General features: G+C 36.5%; 1 protein-coding gene across 1 annotated transcript in view; it reads left to right on the forward strand.

Annotated features, from left to right (window-relative positions):
* The window catches only part of LOC131858045 (uncharacterized), a 52,978-nt gene extending 50,365 nt beyond the window's left edge, over positions 1 to 2,613 (forward strand). Inside the window, exon 2 of the mRNA XM_059210918.1 lies at positions 2,524 to 2,613. Coding sequence (XP_059066901.1) covers positions 2,524 to 2,613 — 90 coding nt within the window. The remainder of the gene's footprint in view (positions 1 to 2,523) is intronic.
* Positions 2,614 to 11,862: the final 9,249 nt, after the last annotated feature.

Consider the following 11,862-nt stretch of genomic DNA (forward strand, 5'->3'; position numbering starts at 1 on the left):
GTGATTGCTTGTATCTCTTATTGTTAAAAATAAAAATAAAAATTAGTGGGATATTACAGTTTGTTCCATCAAATAATGGAGCTCTATTTGAGGAGAAACCTTCTTGACAAGTCATGTGTGCTCCTAAGATCTACCTTCTAGTGGCTAGACTATTTCTGAAGGAACTCACTTTGATACCAATTAAAGAGCACACACTTATTGAGAGGGTGGGGGGTGAATCAATATAAGACAAACTTTTACTTATTAAAAATTTAACACACACAAGATCCACACAATTAACAACACAAGATTTATGTGGAAGCCCTTTAAAGGAAAAACTATGGAGGACTGCTTGGATCTATTGTCCAAATCCAGCTACAACAAAAATAAAACGAACTTATAATATTTGCAAGCACCAACCCATTGGAGACACCAATCCCAACTTATAGAATTTGCAAATACCAACCTACTAGAGACACTAATTCCCATTGATCTCTTCTTTTAGGAGGCACCAACCTCATCTGCAAAATCTCACCTTTTGGATGTTGTTTCTTCAATGGATGATGATCATATTTTTTTGCACTTTCACACTTAATAAAATTTGCTCTGCATTAAATCTGCTTTGCTTTGTATTCGAATAATAAAACATTTTTTCACACCATACCTACAACATGCTTCACATTTTTATATCCCTTTGGGCCCCAAAATTAATTACATAAAACACATAGGTCGGCCCAGTGAAATTAAATCATAATAATAAAATTCCATTAGTCAGCCTCCAATTACACCTTTTTCAAAATAATAAAATTCCATGAGTCAATCTCCAATCAAAGCCAATATAACAAACAATCTCCCAAACTTTGACATCAATGACAATATTTCCAATAATCAAACTCTAACATCAATGATCATATTTCCAACAATCTTGCTTCTTGAACAAAACACACTTTGACATCAATGACAACATTTCCAACATACTTTTACCTTTAAAAATAAAAGGTTGCAAGAGATTGTTGGATGGCTTAAATGCACACCCCCCATGATCTACTGGTATGGTGCAACTACATCTTACAAAGAAACATATAGCCAACCAAAATATGCCATGTACCTTCATCATTGACACTGGACTACATTATTCGATCCTTTATGGATCAATCAAGATTGATTACTTCTAAGATCAACATCTCTAACAAATCTATAGATGAGCAAAAGTGGATACTCTGATTTTTTGATGGATGCATCATATTTACTTGATCTTGCTTTTGGAGGGATGTACTCAACCATCCATCAATCTACCGAAATCACCCAAATCTTGCCATGTAGCCATATACTTTTGCCTTCGAGAACATGATCAACACCTCTTTGCTAATTGTGTTTCTTTATGAAGATTAATTGCACTAAAGGCCCAGTCATGAACATACATGTCACCACTCTATAGGAAACTTCGATGTTGGATACATATAAGTTGCTAACTTGTACCATTGTGGTTGATCAAGAGATGGTTAACCTGCCAAATCAATCCATAGATCCATGCAAAGTCTGGTAATTGGTCTCTCAACAAAAGGAAATAAAACACAAGGGAAGGAAATTCTCAATAACAAGTCAACGAACAAATATAACATTGAAGGAATAGACTATGGCAAATTTTGATCTTCACAAAAACTTCAGAAAACTAGTTTTCCATGAACATAATAAGGAACAAATATGAAGACATATATGGGGCAAGGAACAAATTGACAAATCATGACACGAGTCGACACAAGCAAAGCCATAATAAAATTGTCTTAGATCGGTTGTTAACAGCTACAACATGCCAAATTTTATAGAAATCTAGGCCGCTATTTTAATTTTTTAGCTTGCCCTATATCTTTGCAATTATGGTTCTGATAACAGATTTGTGTGTTTTCTTGGTGTTTTAAAGTCATTTTCCTTAAAATTTCTTGAGTTATATAACTATTTGAACTTCTAGTTTTTATCACTCTTGTTTGGCATTCTGGTTTAGCAAGGTAGTTTAAGTCTAAAGTTGAAACTGAAGTAATCCTTTTAACCGGGTTATGTAATGAATTTTAATGTGTTTGGGTCCTAGTTAATATACCTCTCTCAGTTAAGTGAGTTCTCATGTCCCTTCTCTATTTTTTTATTTCTAGTCGCTAGAATTTATGCTGGTGCAATGAGTTGGGTCCCAGGGTATTTGTATTTGAATAGGGTTGAACTTTTTAATTATATTTGGATTTAGATGTATTTATCTTCTAGATATCCCTTTTTCATTGGAAGACTCCTGGAACAAAAATTTCAATAAGATATTGTTACAGTGCCATCTAGACATTGATTTCCTTTAGTTTTGTTTATTAATATGTATTGATGGGTCAAGTTTGGACAAGCGATTTGGATCTAGATGAGAATAATCTATTTCCACTTGTTTATTGTGCACACTATTAGAATTCATTCCTTTCTCCTTTTTATGCCCATGCTTTTTTTATGTTAATCTATTGTCTAAGAAGTGATATTTGAAATGGCATGTTGTAATAGATGTTTACCATGTAGGAAAATGGGAAAGAATTACACTTTTCTATGGTTGAAGGGGACTTTAAGCAATATGAAGGAAAGTGGTATTTGAGACCTGGTCCAAGGTAAGCTCCATACTCTTTGCATGATGTTGAAGAAAATGAGAATTATCTGCTGCTTTTGAGGTTTTTGAGCATTATATGATATATATTGGCAAAAAAGAGGGTTTAACTTTTCAATAGGAAAAAATAAATACCAGATTGATGAAGTATATTAGGCTTCATTATAGACATAATCATGTTGTTCAATTTAAGCCAAACATCTCTATTTAGTATTGCAGATCATTGAAATAATACTTTTTCATTGTATTTTTTTGTGTTTTATTGCAAAAATATTAGAACCATTGATGATTTTAGTATTGTAGATGTGGTGCTATGTGGCCATGACAGTAAAAATCACTTTCATTTGCAACATTATTATTTTAAATGTTAATCTGTGTGGTTCTTTGCTGGATTTAGTATTTGTAATTGTTTTGGAAGGCTTACAGCTAGATGAAGCTTATATTTTTCAGATTTTTTAATAGTTGGAATATTGAGTTGTGTGGCTTATTTCCAGCAAGCACTTTATTATAATATCATTTTAATGCTTTCTTTGTATGCTCTCACCTTTCCCACATCAAGATCTAGGTGATATAGAGGTGTTCAGGTTTCATGCTTGTTCCTTGTGAAAGTGAAAAGTAGAAAAGATTATAGTTTGTGACATTACACATGTTGAAAATTTTGTACACTTGTGGAAATATACAAAATTGTGGTTTCAGCCACAACACATGAGTAAAAACTCTCCTAATTAAGGGAAGACTCCCCCCATCTAATTACAACTTTGAAAATAAAATACGATGGGACAGCAATCGTTCTTCTTCTTTCAAGAAAGACAATATCCTTTTCTCTTCATAGAAAATGATAGCGATTGAATATAAACAACAATAACCACTTTCAAATGAAATGAGAGAAAGGAAATGAAGTTTCCTGAAAGCGCAAAGACTTCCGTCACTTCCTTCGGGACGAGACGACAATATCAAGCTCAAAGACTTGATTATATGAAGTCCTATCTACCCTTTTCTACACTAATGCTATAAAGAACGAGTTATGACAGCTCAAAGACTGAAAAACACTATTCTTTTCTACTTTAAATAATGGGAAGTAGTATAAGTGCAAAGACTTACAACTATTTCTCACAGAATCTATTCCAAAATTCTCTTAAGAACAAGTGAAAGCACAAAGACTTGCAGCTTCTCTCAACAAAATATTTAATTTAATCTATATTAAACTCAACTACTTGCAGCACAAAGATTGCAAATCAGAAGTGATTAAGCTCTTTAGGAACACTTGCAAGAAAGATAATATAGAACACTAACTCAAGAATGTAGCACAAAGACTCAAAGCTTGAGCAATTTCCTTCTATTCCTTTCAATTCTTGAATTTACACATGAAAGCTCCAAGACTTCTTTGCTGTAAATTTGGCAGAGTTTTTGCTTGCTTTCCAAAAGATAAATATTACAATAGACCCCTCAAGTATTTATAGAAGAGGAGCCTTGAGAAAAAGGTGGGAGGAATCTAACTAACTTGAGAGATTCTCTCAACCACCAAGACTTATTCAATAACTAACTAAGATTTCATTAACTAACTATGACTTATTCCAACTACAGTCCTAATCGAACACAACTTGTAGTTGCCTTACATGTAATTACAAAAGTGCAAGTAATGTGTAACTTGCTTTTTACAAAAAATATTTTTACATGTAACTTGTCAAAACAAAATTACAACTAAAGATTACAAAAGTGGGAAAATTCAACTAAGTGTTGAAAAACACTTAAGTTGCATTTTGTGAAGACACAAATATTTGAAATTTTTGAATGCTCGTTTGTAGTTCCTCGGGATTCGGTTCATTGGTGTTCTTGGCAACAACCATGGTCTTCACAATAGTGTCATGACACCAGAGGAGCGCATAATTGTTTTTATCCAGGATAGACTAGATTTCATGCAGAAAGGCTTGGTGTTTCATCAATGTCTAAATTGAAGTGGCCGAGAATTGTTCGCTCCTCCATTCATTATGAATCCTAATTTGTAAATCAGCACGAACTTCTTCTTCTGGAATCAGCTCTCCATCTTGACTTACTATGTTGCAAGAGGCCCTTTCACAATGTGAGACAATATCTCGGAAATCTTCACCCCGGAATCTCTTTGCATCACCGATCTCCTCAATGAGGGATTTAAGAACAAGGGCCTTGTTTTCCAGGAGTTCTTCAAATTCCAAGTACATGACCGTGGAAGAGATGATGGCATGCTCCAGCAAAACACTCAGCTGTTGTTGGGGCATGGTACGCTAGATTGTCAAACTTTCTTCAACACTTTCCAAATTCTTTTTGAAAGTATTAGAAGTGTGATCCAGTTTCTCCTCAATGGTCTCTAACTTAGACATCACCTGAAAAATGTCTTTCATTACCTGTGCACATAGATCATGAAGCTGACCAACCAAGGAATCTAGTGCTTGCACCTTCTGAGCAGCCCTTTCCACTCCACGAATTGATTCTTGGGAACCAGAAGAACCTATGGAGTTATTCCCTTCAACAACAGGTTTTGTGATTTTACGAATGGCTGCCATAAGTTGTCAGTTTTCGTCTTCTAGCTTGTCTTTCTTTGCTAGAAGCTCATCACACCTTTGCACCAGCGAAGCAACAAAAAACTGAGCATCATGTTTAATGACCTCATGCATCTGTTTGCCCAACTCTATCCTTGTAACCTTATAATCGACAGCTGACATCTCCTCAAGTGGCTTATCTACAATAGGTTCCACAATTTCAGCTACCTTCATCTTGTTGCTATCAACAGTTACTCTGGAGATAGTCTTGGCCTTCTTAGCAACTTTGGATCTGGACTGTTTCAGTTGCTGATAGTCAAAGGCATCAGGTGAGATTTCTTGCTTCTTCCTTTTCGCAGTAAAAGAACTAAGCCATGGAGGCAAAGTCATCAATTCCCCTCCAGTAGTAGCCGTAGGCAAAGGAGAAGCAGTTTCTGTTTGAATCACCGTGGTCATCCTGGGAGGAATATCTGTTTGGACAACGACCACGGTTTGCTCAGTTACCAATGGGCATGAAAATTGCCTCATGAATTCTTCAAAACCAGAAGTGGAAGTATCAATTTCTGATAACTGGATGCAAGTAGGAATATCCTCAGGAACTTCCAACACACTCTCTTTTTGAGGATCAGGAGATGGCTTGTATGCTGAAATGGGAATAGCATTCTGAGGAGACTCATCCACAAGAAAATCAGGAGGAGAAAGAGGCGTCTCAATGGAAACTGGGGTAATGATCTCACGAGGCGAGTCTGAAACTGGAGACTTGGAAGTATCGTCAGATTGCTGCCCCTCTTCTGGATTATCTAGATCAATCACCTGAACATGAAATCGTGATTTTTCCTTCCCACGAACCGTCGTCTCCTCAAGAGGAAGCACTACTGCACGACTGACTTGCAACTTGATCCTTGTGCCCGAAGATGATGCACCCTCCTCGTTGTCAACCTGAATTTCAGACTTACGTCCAAGAGGCCCCGTAGAATCATCTTCTTTTCCAACCTTGATTTTTATAAGTCTAACAGCATTATTTTTCAACCATGCATTAGTGTTAGCACTCAAGGATGGATATGCACTCTTTGTGCGACCATTGGATTAAAGGAAGTGGAGCTTCCTCAACCCTCCGTGAAATGTATTCAGGATCAAGTATGTGCCCATCATCAATCATCCCTTGTGGGATATCCACCAAGTTCAAATCAACAATTTGCTCAACAGTGAACCTGCAGTAATCCATCTTCAGAACTTCGGCTTCTGTGCGAAGATCTACCCAGATGTCCTAAGTGCGATACACATGCACAAAGGATTTCTTGATCTTCTCCTTCATACCCCTGTAATCAAAATCAGCTCTAGGTTTAAACCTTTTGAGCTTGATTTCTTGCAGTTCAGTCTCCATGGCCTTAGCTTTCACAGATGTGACAAGGGAATACCGACCAATTTTCAATGGGTTTGTGGTTGAGATCCCCATTCCAACCTTGTGTCTAGCAGACTGAAAAGTGTGGACAACCATGATGTGTCTTCCCAACTCCATAAGAATGATCTTATCAGTTGGGTATCTGGGAAGCATATATGGCTGACCACCATAGCATCCAATTCTCATATAGGTGAAGGTGGGAAACTGCAGAAACAAACATCCATACTTGCACACCTTTTCCCATGCCTCATCTGATACTCTCTTGTTCCTGAGATTTCTGTCAAACTGACACATGAAATATCCGAAGAATGCATCTTGGACTCTTCTGAAATGCAGTTTGCTGGGTCTCAACAACAACTGGTCATAATACTCCCAAACTGGTATAAGTGAGCGATCACCCTTGGTAGAAAGACCTGGAAAGTGTCTAAGTGATGCTGCTAAGTATACCAAATATGAATTCATGAAGAAGGTCATGGTGGTAGGAACTGTTGCAAGTTGTTCACACAAGGCATCGCTGATGACTTCTCCCCATTAAATGTGATGAGACTGCCTTATGAACATGATGAATTGGTACATCCATGGCTCAAAGACATTGGAATGCTCAAGGCCCATCATCCTGCTAAGAAGAGTGATGGTGTTTCCTATCTCCCATTTGAAATCGTAGCGGTACAACTTCGCCCACCTTGAGAAGGAGGCTCGTGGCTCTTGGATCCACCTATTGATATGTCGCTTGCAATCTTTTTCCCTCTTCACATAATACTCCCCTGCACTTTCTTTGGAGATTTCCATATAAACAGGTGCAGGAGGTATTCTGAAGACCTTCTCGATTGTATTTGCATCAAGACGGATTATCGCCTCACCATCATCATTTTTGAAGACCCTTATCTCTTTGTCAAAATGATGGGCGCAGGCGAGAACAAACTCAGGTTCTAGGGCAGCCACCGGGAAAGATGATGCATGGTGGATATGGCTGTCCAACAGCTGCTGCAAGTTATTATCCCGTGGATCTTCTACCCTATTGACGAATTCTGACACATCCACGTGCCCTATTTCTGTGTCTCTAATGCGGTCCAAAGGAGAAGAAACCTGGGAAGGTGCTACCTCATTCTGATATTTGCCATATTTGTATTTCATCTTCTTTGGAGCTTGGGATGCCGACAAATCTGACATTGATTGTGAACTTGGAATACTGTGATGAAGACTTAAAAGAGTTAAGGCAACATCATAGTCAGCTGCAATATCATTCTTCCTTCTCCAAATGGGAAAAACTTCGAATCTTGAACTTCACGATTTTGTGAGAGGAAGAGGAGAAATATATGGAAATGGGAAAATTTTGACTTTGACCAATTTCGGATCTTGGGGAAATTTTCGCAAGTATACAAGTTGGGAAGAACATACATGCAATCGGAGTTTTAAAACCCGAATGCAAGTACACTTGTAAATTTGCAAATGGAGAAACGGATGGAAAATGAGAATTTGACTTGCGGAAAATGATGGAAATGAAAAGTACGGATATGGAAAACATGAATGGATAGAAATGGGAAAATCTGGGAATGTCATTTTCATGAAAATGGGAAGAACTCTTCAACATGTAATCCGGTTTTTAAAACCCGAATTTTAAAGGGAGGGGTATTTCACACTTTTCAACTTGGAATTTTAACCAAAAATGGTTAAATTCCTTAACCTTAAGGGAAGAACAAGAATTTCCAGCGAATTTGTAATTGGGATTAAAAATTCCAAATACAAGTAAAGAGGGAAATATGGGAAGAACAATGCAATCCAAAAATTGCATTCCAAGGGGAAGATTTCTCTCACAAAAACCGATTTTTGGGGGAAGAACAACATATTTCCAAAAATGCAACTAAAAAAACAAGAAAATAATAAAATGAAGGAAAGAAAGGAAAGAGAACATACCTTTCTTCAAACTGAAAATGCTTCTCCAAAAATGCAATAATCTTTGGAATGAAGAAGCTAAAACAATAAATAGAGACCAACCGCAATCTCCAAACCCTTGCCATGTTTTTGGAAAAAACGCCTTATATGAAAAAACGTGGCAGCAGATTAGTGTAAAATGAAACAAATAAAGCTCCAATCTCCACGCCTAGGTAGGAGAGTTCAAATCGATTTAGGAGAATGCAGCTTGATGAAGTTTTAATCCCCCAAAATGTGGTGTTTTGGAAACACGTGGTTGCTGATTTGGAGCAAAAACCAGTAAATACAAATCCCAAATGGCGTGACAAGTGGTTCCGAATGCATAAGAATAGGGTAGAAACCAAAACGCCTCTCCTTCCTAGAAGATCTTCACAAAAATCTGCTTTGAAATCATCAAAAACCGTTTTTCCTTGTAATTCGGTTTTTTTGGACCAAATTGCAAGTTCGATTTTGCATAAAAGAATGAAAATCGGGTTTTTGGGAGTATATAACAAGTTTTAATTTTCACTTTTTCACTTACACAGCCAAATTCGGGTTTTTTGGAGAGAAAGACAAGTTTAAAATTGCACTTTTTCACTTACTAGGTAAACTCGGGTTTTTTGGAACAAACTGCAAGTTTAAAATTGTCAAAAATGCACTTTACGTGTAAAATCGGGTTTTTTGGAGAGAAATGCAAGTTTTACTTGTAAAAGGGAAATAAAATCCCTACAACAAGTTATACTTACTTACACACATGTAATAGGGGTTTAAAATCCCTATTACATGTAAAAACCATTAAAGTAGGGGTTTTTGGAGAGAACTACAAGTTTACTTGTAATTTAGCCAAAAAATCCCTATTTTAATTAAACAAGCCAAAAAACAATAAAAAAAATAAAATCAACAAAGGAGAAATTTAAAGCAAATTACAAGTAACATCTTTTAATAAAAGTGCACATGTAATGAGCCAAAAATTCCCCTACAAAGACCAAAATAATGGACATCATTAAAACTTGCAGTTTGAAGAAAATTCTCCACCCGCAGTCGGGATTTTAAAACCTGAAATTGAAGGAAAGACATAGCAAACGAACCCAGAATTCGACGAAATTAGAAACGTAGTTCGAGGATGGACTGAGGATTAAGCCAGTCCAAGGATTAGTCTAAATTTTGCCCCGGGAAGCGTGCAATAGAGTAATTTTTTTCATTTTTTCACAAAATTTTTATGTAATGGTCCTTCATTTTTGGAAACAAAAATGAGGACAACAACACAATCTTTTTTAATATGCCTAAATTTTTGACTTGGAAGCATTATACCTTTCTCCATGGTTGTGAAGTGGGCGAAGGAGAACTAATATGTATCTTGAAACCATGCAACAAGGGCATTTTTTGAATTCCTAGAAGTAACTTCACTCATTTGTTTTTGTTGAAGTTCCTTCTAAAATAGATATGAACTAACCGTCTCAAAGGTCCAATAGGTTTTGCGACTCCACAAAGTTGATGAACAGAGCAACGGTATCTTCCTTATCCATTGTTTTGTTAACTGCAGCAAGCTAATCTTAAAACATTTGAGTTTGAAAAGATCCTTTGACAAAGACCCATGCTCATGCGATTTAGTAGAAAACAATATATATTTGAAATTAGGACTTGGCCTTTTTCAAAAGTTTGATGCTTATCTTTCAAAGTACTCTGTAATGCACTTGTAGATGTAGCATTTGGAATATGAGGAATTACACTATTAGACACCAATAATAGAACTTCCCTATGACACTTGTCAAAATTGTTAGGTTTATTGGTAGGCCTAGTTAAGTGTGTAAAAGTATTCTATCACACAACTAATACTCAATAATAGTATCTTGTGACTCCATATATTAAAATTTTGACCATTCAACTTATGAGTATCTAGGAGAATTTTTTTTTGAAATATGGCCATTGCAAACAAAAAGGCTACACAAGTTTCAAACACTAACTACCCCTTTCATCTGACCTATAACATTCTAACTTTGATCAAAATTGTAAATAATACATTGACCGAAAAAAATTGAATTTACACACAAATTTCATAGACCAAAGATGTAAAATTATTTGCAAACTTATAAAGAATACAAAAAATCCTTGTTTGCATAGTCACCATGCCCTAGTTGTGACTTGGAGACTAGGATTTCTGCAATTAATAGCAACTGGAAATGCCTCTACAATTTTTGTGATTGCAACTTAATTAGTTGCATGCTCAGACTCCCATAATTGCATAATCCCTAAAAACATGATAGTACCCATGCTTTGTTTGCTTGTGCCATAGCCACAATTGCTACATTCAAAAAATGTTCTTAGAAATGTCAACTTCCTACTAGTGTGACCTACAACTTCTTGCCCTTGTGACTGCAAAAACTTTGTTTTTCGTTTGCTCACATGACTCCTCTAGATGCCCATAATTTGTGACCTCTACAAACTCAAGAAGTGTTGTAAGATCTTCTATGGAATCTTGCCAATTTTTTACCTTTTCCCACTAAGTAATTTTGTCAAACAGTTTGCTTGAGAATTTGGATGCAAGGTTTCAGTTTGGCAAATATTTTTCTTTTCTCATAATATATAGTGAGTGCAGAACAAATATTCTTTCCAATATTTGGAATAATTAAACAATGCTCTTAACATTTAAAATGATAAAGATATGTGACAACAAAAATAGATTGCTGACATTCCAAAGCAAATTCCAATGGCCAGAATTACATATAATAATCAGGAAGAGAAGTTGCAGCAGTCCAAACATGTACAGAAGCAGCTATTGATGCATAAAAATTAGAAATATATGTCTGGTTCATTGAACCGTCCAAGAGAGAGTCAAGGCAACCACATTAAGAGGATTGAAACCAAAGCCAAGGCCAAGTTGCTCATGCCATAAAGCTAGGAGCACATGACATGAGAAAAGGAAGCCCATGCCTAATGAAGAAGGGACCATTGCCAAGGAAGAGGCTTGTCCCCTTGGTAGACACTCATGCCTTGGAAAGGGAAACTCCCACTAGGATGAAAGGAACTCATGCTAGGAGAGATAGAGGCTTCAGCCAGCTGCAATAAGAAGAAATCCATACCCAACAAGCACATCGACACTGACTCAACTTACCCTCAAATCCAATGCAGCTACAATGGTTCACACCAAGCTAGAACTCCAATGCCAAGGATAATGCAAATGAATAAGTGGTCATGAATCTCCAAACTCCCACCCATTGATGTGCGTTTTATGCACATGCAAGCATCAGAATAAAATACCAAAGTACTTTACCCTCTCTTGGACAAAATCACCTTAGATGCTAAGGATAAGATCAACTAAAATGATTCCAAGGTTTCTACAGTTAGGTCTTGACAAGTGGGTAACACAGTGCTTGATGTGAATTGCTGATTTCACTTGGCGACTTACACAATTGTTCGAATCAACTTTA

The sequence above is a fragment of the Cryptomeria japonica genome, chromosome 9, assembly GCF_030272615.1.
Source record: "Cryptomeria japonica chromosome 9, Sugi_1.0, whole genome shotgun sequence".
NCBI classification, from domain to species: domain Eukaryota; kingdom Viridiplantae; phylum Streptophyta; class Pinopsida; order Cupressales; family Cupressaceae; genus Cryptomeria; species Cryptomeria japonica.